The sequence below is a fragment of the Oncorhynchus mykiss genome, chromosome 6, assembly GCF_013265735.2.
Source record: "Oncorhynchus mykiss isolate Arlee chromosome 6, USDA_OmykA_1.1, whole genome shotgun sequence".
Taxonomy (NCBI): Eukaryota; Metazoa; Chordata; class Actinopteri; order Salmoniformes; family Salmonidae; genus Oncorhynchus; species Oncorhynchus mykiss.
In genome coordinates, this window is record NC_048570.1 from 32,712,732 (window position 1) to 32,739,619 (window position 26,888).

General features: G+C 43.0%; 1 protein-coding gene across 4 annotated transcripts in view; it reads right to left on the reverse strand.

Annotated features, from left to right (window-relative positions):
• LOC110525785 (kinesin-like protein KIF2A) overlaps window positions 1-17,945 on the reverse strand; it is a 39,970-nt gene extending 22,025 nt beyond the window's left edge. For 2 of the 4 annotated variants that reach the window (XM_036979931.1, XM_021606212.2), the window contains exons 1-5: window positions 17,753-17,945; window positions 2,219-2,313; window positions 1,244-1,366; window positions 853-907; window positions 628-741 (exon numbers count right to left, since the gene is read on the reverse strand). In XM_036979931.1, coding sequence (XP_036835826.1) covers window positions 628-741; window positions 853-907; window positions 1,244-1,366; window positions 2,219-2,313; window positions 17,753-17,813 — 448 coding nt within the window. In that variant the 5' untranslated portion in view covers window positions 17,814-17,945. Of the gene's footprint in view, window positions 1-370; window positions 423-627; window positions 742-852; window positions 908-1,243; window positions 1,367-2,218; window positions 2,314-17,752 lie in introns of those variants that run through there. The other 2 variants (XM_021606214.2, XM_036979932.1) reach the window with 2 other exon arrangements.
• Between the last annotated feature and the right edge of the window lie 8,943 nt (window positions 17,946-26,888).

Consider the following 26,888-nt stretch of genomic DNA (forward strand, 5'->3'; position numbering starts at 1 on the left):
GGAACAAAGCAAATGGAATGGCAACAAACCATGTATGTGATACCATTCCACTCCAGCCATTACCACGAGCCCGTGTGTGTGTGTGTGTGTGTGTGTGTGTGTGTGTGTGTGTGTGTGTGTGTGTGAGAGAGAGAGAGAGACTCAGTGGAATTTAAAAGGGGACCATAGCAGCGCTATAATCAGTGTTTTCTGCTGTAAATCCAGAAAGCCTGTCTGCTAGCTGAATTACATTTATACTTTCCTATTACTGCTTTGAATATAGCGGAAGCCTTTAAGGTGAGTAGTAATCACAAACTACAGGTTCTTCAGAGGCAAGCGGAAGGGTTCCACAACAACATAAACCATTGGGGTTGGGAGAGTTGATACATACAAAGCTGTCCAAACTCCTTTCTTGTTAGATGATGCATTGACGCTTCTGTGATACACATATGATCGACAAAACTTAGAAATTCAGGAACATCAAGTCTTTTGGTAAAATTCTATAACATACACATAACATACATTAAATAAAATAAAAAAGTCCCAGTGCTTGTTTAAGAGGGTGAAAATGAAAGAACATTCCATTTTTGCTAAGACTAAATAACTCAAAATGTAAATCCTCCATAAATGGATGTAGGTAGTTCCTACCGTTGGCTAACTGTTGGGCTGTCTGGGCCTGGGTGGGCTGGGCTGGCTGGACGGGGGGAGGGGGAGCAGGCTCTAGTTGCTGGGGCTGAGTTGGTCTGGCCCTGGTCGACACCACTGTGGAACCCAGCACAACAACAGAGGTCAGAGGTTAGAGTTATATTATACACATCAAACATGGCACCCAAGACAAATAAAATAAAAACTGTCAATGGTCACTCAGAACACCTCTGTTATCCCTGGACGGAGTGTCATTCTTAGTGGGTGCTATTGTTCGTCGGTTCTGCAAAAGAAAAGATGGAGGTAAGATAAACACTTAGACAAAAATAATTGAAGTACATGAGGATTAAACAGTAGTCATGGTTTACGAGAGAGATTTCACCGAGCTTGCTAGAACACAAGCCTGAAGAGTTGAACACTTCTAACTCGCATGACTGCAAAATAAGGGTTATAAAAATGGACAAATACTGAGAATCAGATGACTTCTTATTACTGGAGCGTCCATTGTTCTGTTCAGTGGTTCTTCTGCCACTGAGGACACTCACTGCACAAGCAGACTTCACCCTGCGGTGGTTATACTAGCAGTCCATAACAGAAAACAAAACAAAACTGAGCTCACCTTGGGGATCTTGTTGACCTTCACAGAGGTCGGCGTTGGTGGAGGCGGGGTCTCTGGGCTGGGGGCAGTCTCTTCTTCTGGGGCCACGTCTGGGTTTAGTGCAAATATACTCTCTAAGTCAATCTGGACAGAGAGAAGAGTGTGTTACTGTAATTGTAGATAACTGATACAGTCGTTTCTCAACATTTCCACTAGACTGTTCTCTTTACCCTTCTGGTGTGTGTGCGTGTCTGTCTGGTGTGGCAATGAAAGTAAAGGACTGTCAATGTACATCTGTCTCCTAATGGTCATTACCAAACCTTCTAACAGAAAATTGTACCAATGTCACTGGAACTTCCTGCGGAGTCCACCACCAGTTGGTTTCACCCTTTTTAATTATCCTTCGAGCCATATTCTTCAATGTCAATATTCAGCAGGAGAATTAACACAATATACTTTACATATCATACCACGGCACTGCTTGGCTGAAAGGACAATCTAGAGTATGCATTGTTTCTCTGTAATGCACGGAAATAACCAACAGCTATGAAGTTCATTCTTACACTCTCTGTTTGAGCTGCTTTTGAAAGCAAAAGTCAAACTGAAAGCATTACAGGCATTGTTTAATTCAATTTTTCATAATAGCAAGTTAGGAGGACTGATGGTTTGGTTAGCTGAGCTAGAAAGTGAAGAATGAGCCCATGTTACAGTGTATAGAGGGCAGGGAGGCACATCTGTGTAGCTCAGAGGAGCAGAGCAGTAAGACAAGAAACATCTGTATTCAACAGCAAAGCTCAGGAAATATGACTGCTGTAAGGATTTCTGAACTCATGTATATTCAGGGCAGAGAGTGATGTCTGGCGGAACTGTAGAACATGCAGGAAGACTGATCTCCAAAGCTCTACAATGTCTTCAGATGCATTATTCATAGAGCTCAATGCCTAAGAGCTGAGTGGATGACAGCTGTGGTGCGATGCCCTAGCTAGGCTTCTTTACCTCTTTTCCTTTTGTGTCTCCATTTTCTATCCACTCCACGGTGACGCTCTCGTTGTCTTCATTCAACGATGTGACCATGGCTTGGTGTATTCGTCCTGTAACAGAAAGCACGTGTGGTTGGTCATTATCTAAGGTAATTTCCATGTAAAATGATCCATGAGCACCAACATCTGAGGTTCATAGGTGCATGTCAAATTGGGTGTCTATTTTTCAGAAATTAAACATTTTTCAACCCTTTTCCATCATAAAAATTTGAAATAAACAAAGGCTTTGATTTCTGGTCAAACAGATACCAGAAAAGTCTTAAAAGTTATTAGAAATACATCAACACACAATGTTGAAGACGCCTGCCAACTAATATCAACACTCATATTTTGTTTTCAGTAAGTTTAATAAACATTGCCCTGTGCTTTGAAATTCTTTTGAAATTCCTAAAACTTCTTTGGGCTAGGGGGCAGTATTTTGACAAGCGTTTTGACAACAAACGTGCCCAAAGTAAACTGCCTGTTACTCAGGCCCAGATATGCATATAATTGGTAGATTTGGATAGAAAACACTCTGAAGTTTCTAAAACTGTTAAAATAATGTCTGTGAGTATAAAAGAATTGATATGGCAGGCGACAACCCGAGGAAAATCCATCCAGGAAATGGGATTGTTTTTATGCGAGTGGTTTTCCATTGAAAGCCTATTGACTATATAGGGGTTTAGCCCAGATTGCAGTTCCTATGGCTTCCACTAGATGTCAACAGTCTAGACATGGTTTCAGGCTTGTTTTTTGAAAAACGACGAAGAATAAGGCCTTTTGGTAAGTGGTCTATGAATACGCTATTGTCCTGTTGAAATATTATCAATTATTTAGATAATTGACAACCTGAGGATGAATTATAAACACTGTTTGACATGGTTCGACAAACTTTACCGGAACTATTAGGATGTATTCGTCTGCATGTTTTGACCGCCTTTGAGCCAGTGGATTACTGAACAAAACGCGCCAACAAAACATAGTTTTTGGGATATAAGGAGGGACTTTATCGAACAAAACAACCATTTATTGTGTAGCTGGGACACTTTGGATTGCCAACAGAGGAAGATCTTCAAAGGTAAGCTATTTATTTTATCGCTATTTCTGACATTCGTGACGCCTCTGCTTGGTTGGAAAATGTTTCTATGCTTTTGTAAGCGGGGCGCGGTCCTCAGATAGTCGCATGGTATGCTTTCGCCAGTAAAGCCTTTTTGAAACCTGACAAAGCGGCTGGATTAACAAGAAGTTAATCTTTTAACCGATGAATAACTTGATTTTTCATGAATGTTTATTATTATTATTATTACTACTACTACTACTACTACTATCTTTGTAATTTGAATTTGGCGCTCTACATTTTCACTGGATGTTGTCGAGCGGCACGCCTTTAAGATATTTTCTAATTTCTCTCCCTCGCGGAGGAAAATGAAAGTTCACAGAAGTAACAAGTTAACCTAATTAGTTATTTTTTTACTGATATCAACTTTGTTTATGATTTATTAAGTGATTAAAACAATTTTGTCACTGAATTTACCCTCTTTTTTTACACTGTACTCAAACTTGTGAACCATAGACATCTATGATTGGTTCAGATTTGGTCTGGTCCAACCAAAACTGGTCTTGTTTGGGGCAGAGGTCATTAAAAAAAAATAGCCAGTGTGTAGAATAATACACAAATATGCAAAGAAGGATATTGCATATTTATATACGTGTACCTATTTAGGATACATCACCATGAAGAGAATGACAATCATATCCATAATTATGCATTTTTGTTTAGTACAGATCAGGGACCATGATGAAATCAGTCACCCTTTCCCTGTCCTCCCTCCCAGCTGCTGGTCTAAATACACACAACACAGGCAGCATGAGCTTAGCCTGCTCCATAATCACCAGCAAGCTTACTGCTCCCTCCACCATGTCTTTGTGAGGGCCTAACCCTGGTCCCTGACACAAACATTCCCTGCTCACTCTGTTCGGGACGACGACATGTTCCGGTATTTATTATTTAGAGCCCTGAGCTCTATGACGCTCTAAGTCTTCTGACTGTTCTCTGGTGGGTTCTACCCGTGCAATGATTCTACTTCAGCACAAGCACAGTGTAGGCTAAATAAATTACTCAGTAAGAGAATAAGGAAACCCTTTGGCTGCCTATCATTGCGAAGATTTGAGTTGACTCTTTCATATCAATGGCACACGAGACCCATAGGTAGTAAGTGTCAGTGATGTAAAACAGCCTACATCCCACTGGCTGAGAGGAGGCAAGTCAAATGTGGAACACGTGGTCAGATGTCCGCGTAATAAGACCGTAGGAAGTTATGCACGCCAGTTCACCATCATGTCTTGCCCTCCGCAACCGGATCCTGGACTTTGACGGGCCGCACCCAGGTGGTGAGGGTAGGCAACAGCACATCTATCACACTGACCATCAATACGGAGGCGTCTCAGGGGTGCGTGCTTAGTCCCCACCTGTACTTCCTGTTCACGTACGACTGCGTGGCCGAGCGCGACTCCTACACCATCATTAAGTTGACCGACACGACAATGAGACAGCCTATAGGGAGGAAGGAGACCTCTCCCTCAAAATCACCAAGACAAAAGGAGCTGATCGTGGACTACAGGAAACGGAGGGCCGAGGGGGATGTTGTGAATGGGGCTGTAGTGGAGCGTGTCGCGAGCTTCAAGTTCCTCGGAGTCACCATCACTAAGGACTAGAGGTCGACCGATTAATCGGAATGGCCGATTAATTAGGGCCGATTTCAAGTTTTCATAACAATCGGAAATCGGTATTCTTGGGCGCTGATTTGACAGCCTAGGAACGATGGGTTAACTGCCTCGTTCAGGGGCAGAAAGACAGATTTTCACATTGTCAGCTCGGGGGATCCAATCTTGCAACCTTACAGTTAACTAGTCCAACGCAATAACGACCTGCCTCTCGTTGCACTCCACAAGGAGACTGCCTGTTACGCAAATGCAGTAAGCCAAGGTAAGTTGCTAGCTAGCATTAAACTTACCTCATAAAAAACAATCAAAATCACTAGCTAACTACACATGGTTGATGATATTACTAGATATTATCTAGCGTGTCCTGTGTTGCATATAATCTGACTGAGCATACAAGCATACAAGTATCTAAGTATCTGACTGAGCGGTGGGGTAGGGAGAAGCAGGCACGTAAACATTCATTCAAACAGCATTTGTGCGTTTTGCCAGCAGCTCTTTGTTGTGCGTCAAGCATTGCGCTGTTTATGACTTCAAACCTATCAACTCCCGAGATGAGGCTGGTGTAACCGAAGTGAAATGGCTGGCTAGTTAGCGCGCGCTAATAGCGTTTCAAACTTCACTCGCTCTGAGCCTTGGGGTGGTTGTTTCCCTTGCTCTGCATGGGTAACGCTGCTTCGATGTGGTGGCTGTTGTTGTTGTGTTGCTGGATCGAGCCCAGGGTGGAGCGAGGAGCGGGACGGAAGCTATACTGTTACACTGGCAATACTAAAGTGCCTGCCTATAAGAACATCCAATAGTCAAAGGTTAATGAAATACAAATGGTATAGAGGGAAATAGTTCTATAATATCTACAACCTAAAACTTCTTACCTGGAAATATTTTAGACTCATGTTTAAAGGAAACACTAGCTTTCATATGTTCTCATGTTCTGAGCAAGGAACTTAAACGTTAGCTTTTTTACATGGCACATATTGCACTTTTACTTTCTTCTCCAACACTTTGTTTTTGCCTTATTTAAACCAAATTGAACATGTTTCATTATTTATTTGAGGCTAAATTGAATTTATTGATGTATTATATTAAGTTTAAATAAGTGTTCATTCAGTATTGTTGTAATTGTCATTATTACAAATACAATTTTATTTTAGAATCGTCCGATTAATCGCTATCGGCTTTTTTGGTCCTCCAATAAATCGGTATCAGTATCGGCGTTGAAAAATCATAATCGGTCGATCTCGACTAAGGACCTATCATGGTCCATACACACCAAAACAGTTGTGAAAAGGGCACAATGCCTCTTCCCCCTCAATAGGCTGAAAATATTTGGTATGGGCCCTCAGCTCCTCAAAATGTTCTACAGCTGCACCATTGAGAGCATCTTAACTGGCTGCATCGTCGCTTGATATTGCAAAAATCGCTGAAGTTGGAGACTTATCTCCCTCACCAACTTCAAACATCTGCTATCTGAGCAGCTAACCGATCGCTGCAGCTGTACATAGTCTATCGGTAAACAGCCCACCCATTTTTACCTACCTCATCCCCATACTGTTTTTATTTATTTATTTACTTTTCTGCTCTTTTGCACACCAATATCTCTACCTGTACATGACCATCTGATCATTTATCACGCCTGTAATTATTCACCTACCTCCTCATGCCTTTTGCACACAATGTACATAGACTCTCCTTTTTTCTACTGTGTTATTGACTTGTTAATTGTTTACTCCATGTGAAACTCTGTGTTGTCTGCTCACACTGCTATGCTTTATCTTGGCCAGGTCGCAGTTGCAAATGAGAACTTGTTCTCAACTAGCCTACCCGGTTAAATAAAGGTGAAATAAAAATGTAAAAAAACTGCCTGGCATCCGTCCGCGATGTGCTACAGAGGGTAGTGCGTACAACCCAGTACATCACTGGGGCTGGGCTCCCTGCCACCAAGGACTTCTACTTTGACGTCCAGGCTCCCGAGTGGCGCAGTGGTCTAAGGCAGTGCATCTCAGTGCTAGAGGAGTCACTACAGACCCTGGTTCGATCCCGGGCTCACAACTGGCCGTGATCGGGAGTCCCATAGGCGGCGCACAATTGACACATCGTCATCCAAGTTAGGGGAGGGTTTAGCCGGGGTAGGCCGTCATTGTAAAATAACAATTAGTTCTTAACTGACTTGCCTAGTTAAATAAAGGTTAAATAAATACCAGGTGGTGTCAGAGGAAGGCCCTCAACATTGTCAAAGACTACAGCCACCCAAGTCATAGACTGTTGTCTCTGCTATCGCACAGCAAAGAGCGCCAAGTCTGGGACCAAAAGGCTCCTGAACAGCTTCTACCCTCAAGCCATAAGACTGCTGAACAGTTAATCAAGTGAAAACCTGGACTATTTGCATTGACCCCCTTTTATTTTTTGCACTGGTCTATGAATACTCACTGGACTCTACCCACACACACTACACTGATACTCCAACACACACACAAATGCATATTGATGCCACACATATAGACTTTCACAAACTACATACGCTGCTGCTACTCTGTTTATTATCTATCCTGATTGCCAGGTCACATTTACCCCTAACTACATGTACAAATTACCTCGTACCCTGACTCGGTACCGGTGCTCTTTGTACAGTGCTGTGGAAAAGTATTTGCTCTCTTCCTGATTTCTTATTCTTTTGCACATTTGTCACACTTAAATGTTTCAGATCACATTTTTATATTACACAAAGATAACCCAAGTAAACACAAAATGCAGTTTAAGTGATCATTTTATTTATTAAGGGAAAAAGCTATCCGAACCTTCATGGCCCTATGTGACAATGTAATTGACCCCCCCCTTGTTAAATCACAATTTTGGAAGGCTGAGTTCAATTTTACTAGCCACACCCAGGCCTGATTACTGCCAGACCTGTTGAATCAAGAAATCACTTAAATAGAACCTGTCTGACAAAGTGAAGTAGGCCAAAAGATCTCAAAAGGCAAAAGGCAAGAAATTCAGGAACAGATGAGAAACAAAGTAATTGACATCTATCAGTCTGGAAATGGTTACAAAGCCATTTCTAAAGCTTTAGGACTCCAGCGAACCACGGTGAGAGCCTTTGTCCACAGTGGTGAACCGCAGTGGTGAACCATCCCAGGAGTGGCCGGCCTTTCAAAATTACCCCAAGAGCGCAGCGACAACTCATCCATGAGGTCACAAAAGAACCCACAACAGTGTTCATGACTCAACCATAACAAAGAGACTGGGCAAAAATGGCATCCATGGCAGAGTTCCTAGGCGAAAACCATTGCTGACCATGAACCACCTGATGGCTCGTCTCACATCTTGATGATCCCCAAGACTTTTGGGAAAATATTATGTGGACTGACGAGACAAAAGTTGAACTTTTTGGAAGGTGTGCGTCTCATTACATCTGGCATAAAAGTAACACAGCATTTCAGAAAAAAAACATCATACCAACAGTCAAATATGGTGATGGTAGTGTGATGGTCTGGGGCTGCTTTAGGACCTGGACGACTTGCTGTGATTGATGGAAGCATGAATTCTGCTCTCTAAAAATTTTTGAAGGAGAATGTCCGGCCATCCGTTCGTGACCTCAAGCTGAACCGTACTTGGGTTCTGCAGCAGGACAATGATCCAAACCACACCAGCAAGTCCACCTCTGAATGGCTTTTAAAAAACTAAATGAAGGTTTTGGAGTGGCCTAGTCAAAGTCCGGACTTAAATCCGATTGAGATGCTGTGGCGTGACCTTAAAAAAGCAGTTCATGCTCAAAAATCCTCCAATGGGGCTGAGTTAAAACAATTCTGCAAAGAAGAGAGTGGGCCAAAATTCCTCCACAGCGATGTGAAAGACTCATTGCCAGTTATCGCAAACACTTGATTGCAGTTGTTGCTGCCGAGGGTGGCACAACCAATTATTAGGTTTAGGGGGCATTTACTTTTTCACATAGGGCCATGAAGGTTCAGATAGCTTTTATCCCTTAAATAAAATCATCACAACTGCATGTTGTGTTTACTTGGGTTATCTTTGCGTAATAATGACATTTGTTTGATGATCTGAAACATTTACATGTGACAAATGTGCAAAAAAAAAAAGAAATCAGGAAGGGGGCAAATACTTTTTCACAGCCTCGTTATTTTTATTCATACTTTTTAACTAAGCATTTCACAGTAAAGCCCACACCTGTGTTATTCGGCGCATGTGACAAATAAAATGTGATATCTGCTCTAGACAAACATACTTCTGGTCAGGAGGGATTAGGTCCAACTTTACACACACCAATTGGTGTGTTGCTGAAGTGGAATAGCCTGACTGCCATGGTGTAACTGTGTTACTTCCGTCCCTTTCCTTGTCCCAACCTGGGCTTGAACCAGGGACCCTCTGGACACATCAAACTGCCTCCCACGAAGCATCATTACCTATTGCTCCACAAAAGACGACGCCCTTGCAGAGCAAGGTAAACAACTACTTCAAGGTCTCAGAGCGAGTGACGTCACTGATTGAAAAATTACTAGCGCGCACCGCTAACTAGCTAGCCATTTCACACCGGTTACATTGACATACAGTCTTGATTTTCTTAGTTAGTGTCTTGCTACATAGACTGTGTGTGTGTGTGGGGGATTCTGACAGCTGTGTCTCCAGATATCTGTACAGTAGAGCTGGACCAGAGCCAGGTAGCAGGCTGTTAAATCCCATGGTGGATCATCAGGTTGGTTGCCAAGCTACCCTGGCAACAAAAGGCGAGACTGTGGACACCCGACCTCAGACAGACAGCGTTATATTAAGAGAAGGGACACATGAAAGGTGACAGAGCCCAGTTCAGGAGGATTTGACGAGGACACACACCTTAGGAACAGAAACCACCAACTCGCCCTGATTGAAGGGAGCATGGGCAACAGCCAGCAAGCATATCAAAAGTGTAGTAGTCACTAGTCACAGTAAAACAAGTCCACATTGACCAGACTACTAGTGGATATAGGCTGTCTTGCTGGGAGAACATACCAAAGATTGAGTGACAAGAAGTTGGCATGCTATAGGGTCGTTGCATTTGATTTCAAATCAGTTTTTGACCGCACCCCTTTTGATTTGAATGAAACTTTCTATACATATTTTGCCTGAAATTGACTTTTCAGACCTGAATGAGGGTATGAATACTTTTTGAAAGCACTGCATAGAATACATCCAGTTAATCATGTTCAGCTGTAAACATGTCAACAGACCGTTGAATGGTACCCTGTCCCTGTGCACTGACTGCAGTGCCATACTCTGGCTTTTAGTTCTATTCCAAAGGTCATTAACTGACAACACAGGGCTGAAGGATGCAAATTGCATCTGCTTGCTTTGTTGCAAGCTGCAACAGTACATTGGCTAAGTTCGCCTTGGGTCTCTACTCTACTTCAGCCATAAGGTCAACAGACACAGCAGAGCCTCCCAAGGCATGATGATGACAGAGACAGAACCCCAGGTAAGCTGCAAAGGACACAGTGTCACATTCAGAAAGAACCTCAGTCACTGACTAGGGGGAACAAATCATAGGGGAACGGATTAGCCTAAATACTGTGGGGTGAAAATGTGACAAACAGCCTACACCATGTTCGCCGTGAATGGAGCATGCGGTCCACCCTACACCACCAACTCTAAGAACACACCTGGAAGCTGGTTGCATCATGCAGAGAGGCCAGTCTAACCTGTTACAGTGTAGTCTATGGACTCGCATATCCATATTTTCAGTTCTTTCAATTAGATGATACAGTACAATGCAGCTCAATCACATGACTCCTCTATTCCCGATGGACACAATTGTAAAGTAGCATATTTAAAAGAGAGAATAATACTGCTGTCACCCCAACTGCCTGAAAACAGACCTAAAATGGTGCCTAAAGGTGTCAGCATGCTTCAGTTTGGCTGGCGCGTTGCCAAACTCGGATGGGCGAACCAAACGAGTGTGCTCGCATACTCCCTTAAAAGACTTTCGCTTGAAAAAAGTGACAATAGTACCGTTTGTCCATCCTGAGACGCCGTAGCCAGTATACACTTCCTCAAAAAAGTCACAATTAATCTAAGATAACTCGGCTTTTGCCAAAGAGATCTTAGTTGCGCAATTTTGCATCTAACTAAGGTGTTTTGTGCAGTATTTCTCAGGTGAAAAAAATGTGCATGAAAATGAGTTGTCTTCTCATTGAAATATCCCTTCTGTTGCCTCCCGAGTGGCGCAGCGGTCTAAGGGACTTCGTTACTACAGAGCCGGGTTCGATTCCATGCTGTCTCACAGCTGGCCGTGACCAGGAGACCCATGATGCGGCGCATAATTGGACCAGAGTCGTCCGGGTTTTGTGGAGGGGTTGGCCAGCCGGTATTTCCTTGTCCCATCGCGCACTACCGACTCCTTGTGGTGGGCTGGGCACCTGCAAGCTGACCTCGGTTGCCAGCTGGACAGTGTTTCCTCTAACACATTAGTGTGGCTGGCTTCCGGGTTAAGCGAGCAGTGTGTCAAGAAACCGTGCGGCTTGGCAGGGTCGTGTTTTGGAGGACGCAAGGCTCTCGAACTTCGCCTCTCCCGAGTCCATAGGGGTGTTGCAGCGATGGGACGAGACTGTAACTAACAATTGGCTCTCACGAAATTGGGGTAAATGTGCAAAAGAATGGATGAAATATCCCTCCTGTTGACCAATCACAGACAAAGGGACTTGGATTTCGGCTTGCCTCGATAAAAAAATATTTGTGCACAAAGAGCTGAAAAAACCCTTGCCGAACACCAGAACCAACAAAAACAAATATGCTAACTGTTCCAAACTGTTTCAGATGGGAAGCATGCGGGTGCCTTAAAGAGTAGAGATGAGACTGGCTGCATCGTTAACCATGTTTGGCCACTTTAGTGCTGAAACCTGGCTGAGTGGGTGTGTTGACACCACCCATATGTTTAAGGGGGTTACACTGCTTAGCAGGAGGAACAAAGCCCTGAACACATTAGTTTCACTCCCATAACAAAGAGTCTGTCAGAATCTGAATCTGTCATCATGACATCAACAGGGAAGAATTCCACAATCTTTACTTTACTGACTGCTAGGTGCTAAGCATTCCCTTGTTCCAACATGAGGAATCCATCTACTTTGAAAGACACTGAATGGGGATAATTTCATGCAGAAATGGGTACAATAGAGTAGATAATCCATGATGAAGATTAAATATATTTTATCCCATTGAAAAATGGCCAAAGTTTTTCTTGTCCAGGCTGGGATTAACATTAATGCTGGTGTCTGATACACCCTGCTCAGTTAAAATACTAGTAGACTGGACTGTAATGTAAACATCATTTAGGATGGCAAGAAGAGTGAAATTGATAGTCAGCTATCATTATGGCAGGCAAGCAGTATTTTGTGGTTGGGTGTTTAATCTGAGCCTGTTTTCAGATACAGTCCCCTTTAAAATATCCGATATCAGGCCTTTTTAAAGTGAACTCCGGGATAAAGAAAAGCGAAAGAATTCAACCTCTCCTTGTATTCACATTGCCCTTGCCTTTGAATGAGGACTCAACTCTTTTGCCAGTTCACTTCACCTATTTTGTGGTCCGAGTCCTCTCTACATTCACATTGCTATCTTTAGAAAGGAACCAATATCTTTTTCCCAACATTCACGCAATGCACTCTGGATTTTTACAAAATGCAGGAGAAGCCATTCCATCAGATCATGCTATCTAGATATACCTACTTACATTTTGGAAGCTAATAGATTGCATTTAGTTAAAAGATTAGACGTAATAATTAGAATACGATAATATTAACATGTAAATATTATTGGTAACAGAATAAAAAGCTAAAGAATAAGGCAGATTAAATAATACAATTGTACACTCAATGTAGGCTACTGTCCCTTTAAGACAGGGGTGTCAAAGTCAAATGGACGGAGGGCCAAATAAAAAAATCAGCTACAAGACGAGGGCCGGACTGTTCGAATGTTCATTGAAAAATTTTTAAATGACGCATATAGTCTAGTGAACCTAATTGAACCTACTGAAAACCTAACAAATATATTACAATATGATCAGATAAATAAAGCAATATTTTCTTATGGCTCTGTCAGTAATCTTTAATTTTCAACAGACACAAAAGACAAATTTCCTTTATATAAATATCCCCATAACATGAACATTAAATGAAAGAAACCGGTATTCAAGGCACCATCAGTAGACTATATTTTCTATTTTAGCAAAAGTGGGCTAAATTTACTTCAAAGAAAAAACAATAATAGCAATTTTCTATCATCCACTCAACTGAAATATTTTTAAAATATAATTGGATTGAAATACAAAAAAATAAAGTGCAAAAATCTATTAATCAAAAACAACACTTTGTTTAAGGAGAAGTAACATGCAGTGAAAACAAATATTACATTTTAACTTTTAAACTTGAACTGAGTAAAAACTCTAAATATGTGATTGCACAGTAATGTTCACTTGTTTGAGGTTGAGGGTGATACTTGGTGGTGTCCCATCTTTTCCACAAGTTCATCAATGTTCGGGGTAAGGCTCTGAGCTGAAGAAATCCTCAGAATTGAGTGGAGGTGTTCAGCAGTAAGTCGACTTCTGTGTGATGTTTTGTTCAGGTTCATCAAAGAAAACAGTTGTTCACACAGGTATGTGCTGCCAAACATAGACAACGTTTGAGCAGCCTGGATGCGCAGCTGGGGCATTGTGCCGGGGAGGAAACGGGCGAACTCCGCAGCACCCACTGCCACATATTTTGCCCTCAGTGCATCATTGCATTGGAGGTCAATCAACTCCATTTGGAGGTTTGGTGGTGAGCTTTCCACGTCAACAGCAAATGGGTTACCGAGCAGTTCCAACCTGCTTTTTTGTGCTTCAAAGTCAGCAAATCGGCGTCGAAAGTCAGCGGCAAGCATACCTATTTTATCAGCCAACTGTGTGCTCGGGAACGCACTGGTAGAGAGCTTCTCTTTCATGGTCTGGCAGCTGGGAAAGTGGCTCAAATTTTCTTTCCGCATCTGCGTCTCCCACAGAGTCAGTTTGGTTTTAAATGCCTTCACTGTACTGTACATATCAGAGATGACACGATCCCGACCCTGCAGCTGCAAGTTTATTGCATTCAGATGACTCGTAATGTCACACAGAAAAGCCATTTCACACAGAAACATTTCGTCTCGGAGGTGTGTTGTGTCTTTCCCTTTGCTGTCCAAGAACAGACAAATCTCCTCACGAAGCTCGAAACATCTTTGAAGCACCTTTCCCTGGCTTAGCCATCGCACCTCTGTGTGATAAGGCAAATCACCATGCTCCGTTTCTAACTCCGTCAGAAATGCCTTGAACTGGCGGTGATTCAAACCTTTGGCTCTGATAAAGTTAACTGTGCGCGTGATGATGCTCATTACATGCTCCATTTTCAAGGCTTTACCGCACAACGCTTCCTGGTGTATGATACAATGATAAGCTGTCAGCTCACCTGTCGCGTTTTCCTCTTGCATCTTTTCCCGTATCTTCGCCACCAGTCCGCTCCTGTGTCCACACATCGCAGGTGCTCCGTCGGTTGTCAAACCCACGAGTTTTTCCCAAGGCAGCTCCATCTCATTTACACATCTTGACACCTCTTCATACAAATCATGCCCCGTAGTTGTGCCATGCATAGGACGTAAAGCCAAAAACTCCTCTGTCACGCTTAGGTTGGAGTCCACTCCGCGGATGAAAATTGACAACTGGGCAATGTCAGAAATGTCGGTGCTCTCATCCACAGCCAAGGAATATGCAATAAAATCTTTTCCCTTTTTCACAAGCTGCTCTTTTAGATTGATGGACAACTGGTCTACTCTCTCGGCAATGGTGTTTCTGCTCAGACTCACATTTAAAAAGAGTTGCCTTTTTTCTGGGCAAACTTCGTCACAAACTTTAATCATGCAGTTTTTGATGAAATCCCCCTCCGTAAATGGCCGGGCTGATTTAGCGATCTCTTCTGCCAAAATAAAACTGGCCTTGACAGCAGCCTGGCCTTGTGATTTGGCTTTTTTGAACAGAGCCTGTCGAGATTTGAGGCCTCGTTTTAATTCCTCTGCCTTTTGTAGCCTTTGTTCCATGTCCATATTCTTGTTTTTGTCCGCGTGTTTCGTTTCATAATGTCGTCTCAGATTATACTCTTTCAGTACCGCCACACTTTCTCCACACAGAAGACACACAGGTTTTCCAGCTACCTTCGTGAACATATACTCCGACTCCCACCTTGTTTGAAACCCCCGGTTCTCAGTATCCACCTTCCGTTTTGCCATTTTTGATGGGTATCTGAAAGTTAATTTTACTGTGATGCTGACGACTGCTGTGCCAATAAATATTGAAATGAAGCAGCCTACTGCTCGGTGCGTCACCTTTGCATTGTGGGAAATGTAGTATTGGTGCGTGTAAAAGATCTGCGGGCTGCCGGCTTGCTGCGGGCCGGTTCTAATAATAAATCAAGATCATCCCAGGGGCCGTAAAAAACCTTCTTGCGGGCCGGTTGTGGCCCGCGGGCCTTGACTCTGACATATGTGCTTTAAGAGATAGCATTGATTTTGTGGTTAGCGCTATCTGGGATCCTTGGGACATCTAAAACCAAAATCCGAACCCCTACCCCAACCATTTTAAAATATCAACTTCAATGGGGTAACGTCAGAGTTGGGATGTCCAAAGCCGGATAGGAAGGACCTTGATTTTGTACTCTGTTATGACTCTCACAAAATATATCTACTCACACTATTCAAACCCAATGATCGAATAAATAGCGTATGAAGCTCTCTTAGCCCAAAGATCACACATTGCAAATAAATCATCTTTACATCGTGTCAGTACAAAACTCAACACATTTTGGAATTTCTGTGCATCCTTGACAATTAGTTCGGTCCCTTTTGGAGGGGTCTCAGTTCCTTTGGAGTGTTCACACTGCACAAACAATTAAGCAAACTGCACTGAGTTCACAAAGATTGTCTGAAAGTGATCATGTGTGAACACACACTTAGAGCCCATCACTGCCTTGCTAATGGTAGGCCTAGTGATCGAGAGAGGAGAGTCCTCCTGGCATATTCCAGAGAGCTGCCTACAACAGATGGGGTGGTTGTTAATAGGTTGAATCGGGCTTCCCCAGCCGCCAACCCCCCACGACCACCACAGAGAGAGCAATCCGTACTCACCATGCCACATCAGTCAGCCTGCCTATGGTACATATGCTAGGCTAGATAAGACTCACTTCCCATTCAGGCCGGGGGCTAGACCTAGCTATGATGCACTCAAGAATAATGCACACCATTATAGATGAACACCAAAGTAAACCACAACAGTCTAATTCACAATAAACCGCAACCCTCTTTACCCAGAGTTTGTAGTAATCTGAAGGGATATATGGTGGTTACTGCATGTTGCTGTGCTACAACTCAGAACAGGAGGAGCCTCATGAGTCTTTACTCGGTTTTGGCTGCCTGTAATCACCACAGTACAATTGATGGTATGGAGATGCTAGAATGAAGTTGGCATTCAGACAAACAAATCAAAATAACAGCCTCTTTCTCTCCCCTTCCCATGACATCTCAAGCTCATCTTGGTTTCACTGCAAACCTACTCCATGTTATAAGATCAAGTTGGTCTTAATATATAAAACAGCAAGTCTCCTTGTCCTCTGGATTTCACAGAAAAATAATGATTCCACCTGGCTGGTTGTCAATATGATCTTTTTACGACCATTGCTTGCCTACTAGCTAACATCTATATACATGACATGGCTAGACAATCAATAGTACTTGCCCAACAATTAATTACAATGATCGCCTTGTCAGACCATTAACTTACTATTTTCCAGGTGGCTGAACGGTGTTATTACTGTAGATAGAAAGCTAACAATATTGCTTGGCATAGCAAATACTTTCCGACCAACCTTACGTACACACTGTTGGAGTCCTTCATGGAGCAAAACAATGATTTAATTTAATAATGTAACATTTTTCAAATTCAAACGAACACCCTGCAACTAGACACGGACGTTTAGAAGACATTGGTTGTCTTCCATGTCGGGTTAACGTTAGTATTTCCAAGTTAAGGTTGGTCGGAAATGATCTGTGATAGCTAACAGTACACCAAACAGTACCTAACCTGTAACAGCTAAATGTGGAGCCTCACATTACGTTTGCACGTTAGAATCTGCTACCTAGACAAAACCCCAGTTGATTACCGTTATACCCACGAATATACCTACCTATATGTAACTTAGCTAGTTATGCTAGCTATGACACACGGATAGCGAACATTAGTATATATACAATAACTAGCCAGTCATGTACGTACATGCCAAGTAGTTAACTTAACTAACGTTAGCTACGTTAACTAGTAAAGTTCACCAGACTGGCGTTAAAATACCTAGCTACCGTAACCTTTAGTTACATCCGCGGCAGGGCCTTTAGCTAGCAACAAGCTGCTAACTTTAACTAATGTGGTAATTTAGACATAACTAACTATAGCAACCATATCGTTAACCAAGTTAGGCTGCTATAACAACACATGCTAGTTTAATTGATACGCATACAGATGAGCTAATAGGTTATTAATGTGCACTGGTTGTCTAGTAACGTTGGCTAGCTCGTGAGCTAACGTTAGTTAAAGTTAGGCTAGCTAAGATGACTAACGTTAGCTAGCTACTCAATAAAGCCACCCCAACTTTGCAGCTGCCTCTGTCTCGGCGTCTACGGTTGCTGTGTGTTCACCACAGCAACACAAAAGCTTCCCCAACAACTCCCAGTGAGCGAAATGTATCGAGACCTGAGAACTTACCATCACTTCTCTTTATTTCAACATATACGCCAACGATGATCTTTCCAAAACTACCCGCCATTCTTCATCAGTGAAGATAATATTCAGAAAAATACAGCTAGACTGTTTGTGTTCGAAAAAGCAAAATTTTGGACCGGGAGAGGAGGAAGCCGACAGCAGCAAGATAGGAAGTGATCAAACTGTGTAACTGCGCATGCTCAGAGGTGCCTTGTGTAAGGTGTTGACCAACTTCAGGTTTTCATCCATTCCAAATTCAAATTAGGCCTACTGTACAGGTGAATGGTGGCATACGATGAATCACCAACGATTATGGATATACTGACAAAATACATATCTCTCCGCCCTAACGATGGGAGTCGTTGTACACAAAGCAACAAGTCGGGTTGTCTAGCTCCCGCCTATCCTTTATTTGGATTGGTGCATACATCTTAATATTGTTATCTATTTTTGAATATTCAATGGCGAGAGACCCTATCCTACTAGCCGCATGTCATTAATATGCATAGCCATCCCCGATATAAAGAGTTTTTTCTCAAAGTTGCCGGGAATGCACTTGTAAATTAAAGAGTCAATCTGTGATTTCTACATCAATTTTTGAACTTTTAAATTCATGATATATAGCCATTGATTCTTGAAGAATATTACTTACAAATGCTTCATGATCTTAGTTCAACTGTCTTACCCCATCAAAACCCCAAATATAAGCTTGTAAACAATGTCATTGTAAACAAACACTGTATGTCATGGTTAAAAATATCCTTTTGATATCATAGATGTTCAGTCCTTGGCGCATCCATACCTCTGTCTATGAATTTGAGTGTTTATATTTCTCCAGCCCCATCCCTCAGCTGTTTACCAAAAAAGTGGTGGGGTGGACGCTTTATTATTGTTTGAACAGCAGATTGCCCCTTTAAACAATCTGTGATGTTGTTGATGTTTATTGAGCAACAAAATGTATCAATGGTGTTGACATACAGTGGCAAGAAAAAGTATGTGAACCCTTTGGAAATACCTGCTTTTCTGCATAAATTAATCATTAAATTTGATCTGATCATCTAGGTCACAACAATAGACAAACACTGTCTGCTTAAACTAATAACACACAAAAAAATGTATACGTTTTCATGTCTTTATTGAACACACCGTGTAAACAATCACAGTGCAGGGTGGAAAAAGTATGTGAACCCTTGGATTTAATAACTGGTTGACCCTCCTTTGGCAGCAATAACCTCAAACAAAAGTTTTCTGTAGTTGCGGATCAGACCTGCACAATGATCAGAAGAAATTTTGGACCATTCCTCTTTACGAAACTGTTTTAGTTCAGCAATATTTTTGGGATGTCTGGTGTGAACTGCTCGCTTGAGGTCATGCCACAGCATCTCAATCGGGTTGAGGTCAGGACTCTGACTTGCTGCACGTCTGAAGTTTGCAAAAGTGCACCTGGATGTTCTACAGCGCTACTGGAAAAATATTCTGTGGACAGATGAAACTACAGTTGAGTTGTTTGGAAGGAACACACAACACTATCTCTGGAGAAAAAAAATGCACAGCACAACAACATCAAAACCTCATCCCAACTGTAAAGTATGGTGGATGAAGCATCATGGTTTGGGGCTGCTTTGCTGTCTCAGCACCTGGACAGCTTGCTATCATCGACAGAAAAACGAATTCCCAAGTTTATCAAGACATTTTGCAGGAGAATGTTAGGCTATCTGTCTGCCAATTGAAGCTCAACAAAAGTTGGGTGATGCAACAGGACAACAGCCCAAAACACAGAAGTAAATCAACAACAGAATGGCTTCAACAGAAGAAAATATGCCTTCTGGAGTGGCCCATGTTTTTTTTTTTGGACAGCAGTGGCTTCTTCCGTGGTGTCCTTCCATGAACACCATTCTTGTTTTGTGTCTTACGTATCGTAGACTCGTCACCAGAGATGTTAGCATGTTCCAGAGATTTCTGCAAGTCTTAAGCTGACACTCTAGGATTCTAAGTATTCATTGAAAATCAAATCAAATTTTATTTGTCACATACACATGGTTAGCAGATGTTAATGCGAGTGTAGTGAAATGCTTGTGCTTCTAGTTCCGACAATGCAGTAATAACAAGTAATCTAACTAACAATTCCAAAACTACTGTCTTGTACACAGTGTAAGGGGATAAAGAATATGTACATAAGGATATATGAATGAGTGATGGTACAGAGCAGCATAGGCAAGATACAGTAGATGGTATCGGGTACAGTACGTACAATGAGATGAGTATGTAAACAAAGTGGCATAGTATAGTATAAAGTGGCTAGTGATACATGTATTACATAAGGATACCGTCGATGATATAGAGTACAGTATATACGTATGCGTATGAGATGAATAATGTAGGGTAAGTAACATTTATATAAGGTAGCATTGTTTAAAGTGGCTAGTGATATATTTACATCATTTCCCATCAATTCCCATTATTAAAGTGGCTGGAGTTGAGTCAGTGTCAGTGTGTTGGCAGCAGCCACTCAGTGTTAGTGGTGGCTGTTTAACAGTCTGATGGCCTTGAGATAGAAGCTGTTTTTCAGTCTCTCGGTCCCAGCTTTGATGCACCTGTACTGACCTCGCCTTCTGGATGATAGCGGGGTGAACAGGCAGTGGCTCGGGTGGTTGATGTCCTTGATGATCTTTATGGCCTTCCTGTGACATCGGGTGGTGTAGGTGTCCTGGAGGGCAGGTAGTTTGCCCCCGGTGATGCGTTGTGCAGACCTCACTACCCTCTGGAGAGCCTTACGGTTGAGGGCGGTGCAGTTGCCATACCAGGCGGTGATACAGCCCGCCAGGATGCTCTCGATTGTGCATCTGTAGAAGTTTGTGAGTGCTTTTGGTGACAAGCCGAATTTCTTCAGCCTCCTGAGGTTGAAGAGGCGCTGCTGCGCCTTCTTCACGATGCTGTCTGTGTGAGTGGACCAATTCAGTTTGTCTGTGATGTGTATGCCGAGGAACTTAAAACTTGCTACCCTCTCCACTACTGTTCCATCGATGTGGATAGGGGGGTGTTCCCTCTGCTGTTTCCTGAAGTCCACAATCATCTCCTTAGTTTTGTTGACGTTGAGTGTGAGGTTGTTTTCCTGACACCACACTCCGAGGGCCCTCACCTCCTCCCTGTAGGCCGTCTCATCGTTGTTGGTAATCAAGCCTACCACTGTTGTGTCGTCCGCAAACTTGATGATTGAGTTGGAGGCGTGCGTGGCCACGCAGTCGTGGGTGAACAGGGAGTACAGGAGAGGGCTCAGAACGCAACCTTGTGGGGCCCCAGTGTTGAGGATCAGCGGGGAGGAGATGTTGTTGCCTACCCTCACCACCTGGGGGCGGCCCGTCAGGAAGTCCAGTACCCAGTTGCACAGGGCGGGGTCGAGACCCAGGGTCTCGAGCTTGATGACGAGCTTGGAGGGTACTATGGTGTTGAATGCCGAGCTGTAGTCGATGAACAGCATTCTCACATAGGTATTCCTCTTGTCCAGATGGGTTAGGGCAGTGTGCAGTGTGGTTGAGATTGCATCGTCTGTGGACCTATTTGGGCGGTAAGCAAATTGGAGTGGGTCTAGGGTGTCAGGTAGGGTGGAGGTGATATGGTCCTTGACTAGTCTCTCAAAGCACTTCATGATGACGGATGTGAGTGCTACGGGGCGGTAGTCATTTAGCTCAGTTACCTTAGCTTTCTTGGGAACAGGAACAATGGTGGCCCTCTTGAAGCATGTGGGAACAGCAGACTGGTATAGGGATTGATTGAATATGTCCGTAAACACACCGGCCAGCTGGTCTGCGCATGCTCTGAGGGCGCGGCTGGGGATGCCATCTGGGCCTGCAGCCTTGCGAGGGTTAACACGTTTAAATGTCTTACTCACCTCGGCTGCAGTGAAGGAGAGACCGCATGTTTTCGTTGCAGGCCGTGTCAGTGGCACTGTATTGTCCTCAAAGCGGGCAAAAAAGTTATTTAGTCTGCCTGGGAGCAAGACATCCTGGTCCGTGACTGGGCTGGGTTTCTTCCTGTAGTCCGTGATTGACTGTAGACCCTGCCACATGCCTCTTGTGTCTGAGCCGTTGAATTGAGATTCTACTTTGTCTCTGTACTGGCGCTTAGCTTGTTTGATAGCCTTGCGGAGGGAATAGCTGCACTGTTTGTATTCGGTCATGTTACCAGACACCTTGCCCTGATTAAAAGCAGTGGTTCGCGCTTTCAGTTTCACACGAATGCTGCCATCAATCCACGGTTTCTGGTTAGGGAATGTTTTAATCGTTGCTATGGGAACGACATCTTCAACGCACGTTCTAATGAACTCGCACACCGAATCAGCGTATTCGTCAATGTTGTTATCTGACGCAATACGAAACATCTCCCAGTCCACGTGTTGGAAGCAGTCTTGGAGTGTGGAGTCAGCTTGGTCGGACCAGCGTTGGACAGACCTCAGCGTGGGAGCCTCTTGTTTTAGTTTCTGTCTGTAGGCAGGGATCAACAAAATGGAGTCGTGGTCAGCTTTTCCGAAAGGGGGGCGGGGCAGGGCCTTATATGCGTCGCGGAAGTTAGAGTAACAATGGTCCAAGGTCTTTCCTCCCCTGGTTGCGCAATCGATATGCTGATAAAATTTGGGGAGTCTTGTTTTCAGATTAGCCTTGTTAAAATCCCCAGCTACAATGAATGCAGCCTCCGGATAAATTGTTTCCAGTTTGCAGAGAGTTAAATAAAGTTCGTTCAGAGCCATCGATGTGTCTGCTTGGGGGGGGATATATACGGCTGTGATTATAATCGAAGAGAATTCTCTTGGTAGATAATGCGGTCTACATTTGATTGTGAGGAATTCTAAATCAGGTGAACAGAAGGATTTGAGTTCCTGTATGTTTCTTTCATCGCACCATGTCACGTTAGTCATAAGGCATACGCCCCCGCCCCTCTTTTTACCAGAAAGATGTTTTTTTCTGTCTGCGCGATGCGTGGAGAAACCTGTTGGCTGCACCGCTTCGGATTGCGTCTCTCCAGTAAGCCACGTTTCCGTGAAGCAAAGAACGTTACAGTCTCTGATGTCCCTCTGGAATGCTACCCTTGCTCGGATTTCATCAACCTTGTTGTCAAGAGACTGGACATTGGCAAGAAGAATGCTAGGGAGTGGTGCGCGCTGTGCCCGTCTCCGGAGTCTGACCAGAAGACCGCCTCGTTTCCCTCTCTTTCGGAGTCGTTTTTTTGGGTCGCTGCATAGGATCCACTCCGTTGTCCTGTTTGTAAGGCAGAACACAGGATCCGCGTCGCGAAAAACATATTCTTGGTCGTACTGATGGTGAGTTGATGCTGATCTTATATTCAGTAGTTCTTCTCGACTGTATGTAATGAAACCTAAGATGACCTGGGGTACTAATGTAAGAAATAACACGTAAAAAAACAAAAAACTGCATAGTTTCCTAGGAACGCGTGCGCTGTGCTCTTGCAGTCATCTTTGCAGGACGCCACTCCTATGGAGAGTAGCAACAGTGCTGAACTTTCCCCATTTATAGGCAATTGGTCTTACCGTGGACTGATGAAAATCAAGGATTTTAGAGATACTTTTGTAACCCTTTCCATCTTTATGCAAGTTAACAATTCTTAAACTTACAGTGGGGCAAAAAAGTATTTAGTCAGCCACCAATTGTGCAAGTTCTCCCACCTAAAAAGATGAGAGAGGCCTGTAATTTTCATCATAGGTACACTTCAACTATGACAGACAAAATGAGGGAAAAAAATCCAGAAAATCACATTGTAGGATTTTTAATTAATTAATTAGCAAATTATGGTGGAAAATAAGTATTTGGTCACCTACAAACAAGCAAGATTTCTGGCTCTCACAGACCTGCAACTTCTTCAAGAGGCTCCTCTGACCTCCACTCATTGTATTAAATGGCACCTGTTTGAACTTGATATCAGTATAAAAGACACATGTCCACAACCTCAAACAGTCACACTCCAAACTCCACTATGTCCAAGACCAAAGAGCTGTCAAAGGACTTTAGAAACAAAATTGTAGACCTGCACCAGGCTGGGAAGACTGAATCTGCAATTGGTAAGCAGCTTGGTTTGCAGAAAATAACTGTGGGAGCAATTATTAGGAAATGGAAGACATACAAGACCACTGATAATCTCCCTCGATCTGGGGCTCCACGCAAGATCTCACCCCGTGGGCTAAAAATGATCACAAGAACGGTGAGTAAAAATCCCAGAACCACACGGGGGGACCTAGTGAATGACCTGCAGAGAGCTGGGACCAAAGTAACAAAGCCTACCATCAGTAAGACACTACGCCGCCAGGGACTCAAATCCTGCAGTGCCAGACGTGTCCCCCTCCTTAAGCCAGTACATGTCCAGGCCCGTCTGAAGTTTGCTAGAGAGCATTTGGATGATCCAGAAGAAGATTGGGAGAATGTCATATGGTCAGATGAAACCAAAATATAACTTTTTGGTAAAAACTCGACTCGTCGTGTTTGGAGGACAAAGAATGCTGAGTTGCATCCAAAGAACACCATACCTACTGTGAAGCATGGGGGTGGAAACATCATGCTTTGGGGCTGTTTTTCTGTAAAGGGACCAGGACGACTGATCCGTGTAAAGGAAAGAATGAATGGGGCCATGTATCGTGAGATTTTGAGTGAAAACCTCCTTCCATCAGCAAGGGCATTGAAGATGAGACGTGACTGGGTCTTTCAGCATGACAATGATCCCAAACACACCGCCCGGGCAACGAAGGAGTGGCTTCGTAAGAAGCATTTCAAGGTCCTGGAGTGGCCTAGCCAGTCTCCAGATCTCAACCCTATAGAAAATCTTTGGAGGGAGTTGAAAGTCCGTGTTGCCCAGCAACAGCCCCAAAACATCATTGCTCTAGAGGAGATCTGCATGGAGGAATGGGCCAAAATACCAGCAACAGTGTGTGAAAACCTTGTGAAGACTTACAGAAAATGTTTGACCTCTGTCATTGCCAACAAAGGGTATATAACAAAGTATTGAGATAAACTTTTGTTATTGACCAAATACTTATTTTCCACCATAATTTGCAAATAAATTCATTAAAAATCCTACAATGTGATTTTCTGGATTTTTTTTCTTCTCATTTTGTCTGTCATAGTTGAAGTGTACCTATGATGAAAATTACAGGCCTCTCTCATCTTTTTAAGTGGGAGAACTTGCACAATTGGTGGCTGACTAAATACTTTTTTGCCCCACTGTAGGTCTTCTGAGATCTATTTTGTTCAAGGCATGGTTCACATCAGGCAATGATTCTTGTGAATAGCAAACTCAAATTTTGTGAGTGTTTTTTATGGGGCAAGGCAACTCTAACCAACATCTCCAATTTCGTCTCATTGATTGGACTCCAGGTTAGCTGACTCCTGACTCCAATTAGCTTTTGGAGGCCATTAACCTAGGGGTTCACATACTTTTTCCAATCTACACTGTGAATGTTGAAATTATGTATTCAATATAGACAAGAAAAATAAAATAATTAGTGTGTTATTATTTAAGCACACTATGTTTGTAAATTGTTGTGACTTAGATGAAGATCAGAAATCCAGGTTATTCCAAAGGGTTATTTTTCTTGCCACTGCACCTTTTAGAAGTCTTCTTTGTATAAATTCCAGTCAGAGGCACCATCCCTTTTCATTTGTGCAGCATCCCCATTCAGAAGGGCTCCCAGTGGTCTTTTGGAAAGGCAGGATCACAGTTCTAAAGGGCAGCATCCCCGTTCGGAAGGACAACATTCCGATTTGGATGAGCAGAATTCCCATTCAGAAGGGCTCCATCATCTTTTGTAGGAGCAGCATTCCCTTTCAGTGGCTCCTGCTCATTTGGGTTCTGCACATCTGCGTTCTGGGGTTTAAAGTATGGAAGAAGAAATTAAGTGTCACGACTACAATTGAAAGTTGGTTCCTCTCCATGTTCGGGCGGTGCTCGGCGGCCGGGGTCGCCGGCCTACTAGCCATCATCGATCCATGCTTCATTTTCTGTTTGTTTTGTCCTTGGTTCATTCACACCTGGTTTTAATTTGCTTTAATTTCTGTGTGTATATCTACCCCTGTTTCCCCGTTTAGGTTTGTGCGGGATTATTTTCTTGTTTCTTGTGGAGGCTTTCCTCAGTGTATTTCGCGTGTGTTTAGTATAGTAGGTGCGTTGTTTATTTGCGCTTTACGGGAGTACTGTTAGTTCCCATTGTCTTGGGCGTTGTTTTGGGGTATTGTACTGTACCGTTTTTTTGGATTTGCCCTTTTTAAAATATACGCTACACTGACATCTCTGCTCTCCTGCTTTTGACTCCCTACCTACCTTCAGTGCGTAAACGCAACATTAAGAGAGGGTATGGAGGTGTAAATCACAGAATTAACTCAGGAGACAGCAAAGGAGTGAGATTATGGAGAGACAGCTAGTGCCATCCGAGTTATATTCTTTATGTAACATATTCTTTATGTACCCTGCTGCTCTTTTGTCTCTGTAGAGAACATCATAATGCATGTTGAATGAATACCCATGTAAATTAACAGCAGTATGTATTTCGATGGAATGTACTCTAGGTAATGCAATAACACAATGTAACAGTAATGGTTTTAGAACATAGTGTCACAACAAAATGTAAGAGCAATAGAAATGGTTCTGAGAAAACATTGTGGGAAGGTTCTGGTAATGTTGATGCACACACTATTAAAAACACATAACTTTAAGAGAGTTGTTATGGTGTGAGCTATTACATGATTGTTCCAGTAACGTTCCCTAAACATTCTTCAGCAATCATGTCTGGATTCATGCTGCAGTAGTTTGTGTCGGGGGCTAGGGTCAGTCTGTTATATCTGGAGTACTTCTCCTGTCTTATCCGGTGTCCTGTGTGAATTTAAGTATTCTCCCTCTAATTCTTTCTCTCTCTCAATCCATTTCAAGGGGCTTTACTGGCATGGGAAACATATGTTAACATTGCCAAATCAGGTGAAGTAGATAATAAACAAAAGGGAAATAAACAATGAAAATTAACAGTAAATATTACACTCACAGAAGTTCCAAAAGAATAAAGACATTTCAAATGTCATACGCCTCTCTCTCTTTCTCTTCTCTCGGAGGAGCTGAGCCCTAGGACCATGCCTCAGGACTACCTGGC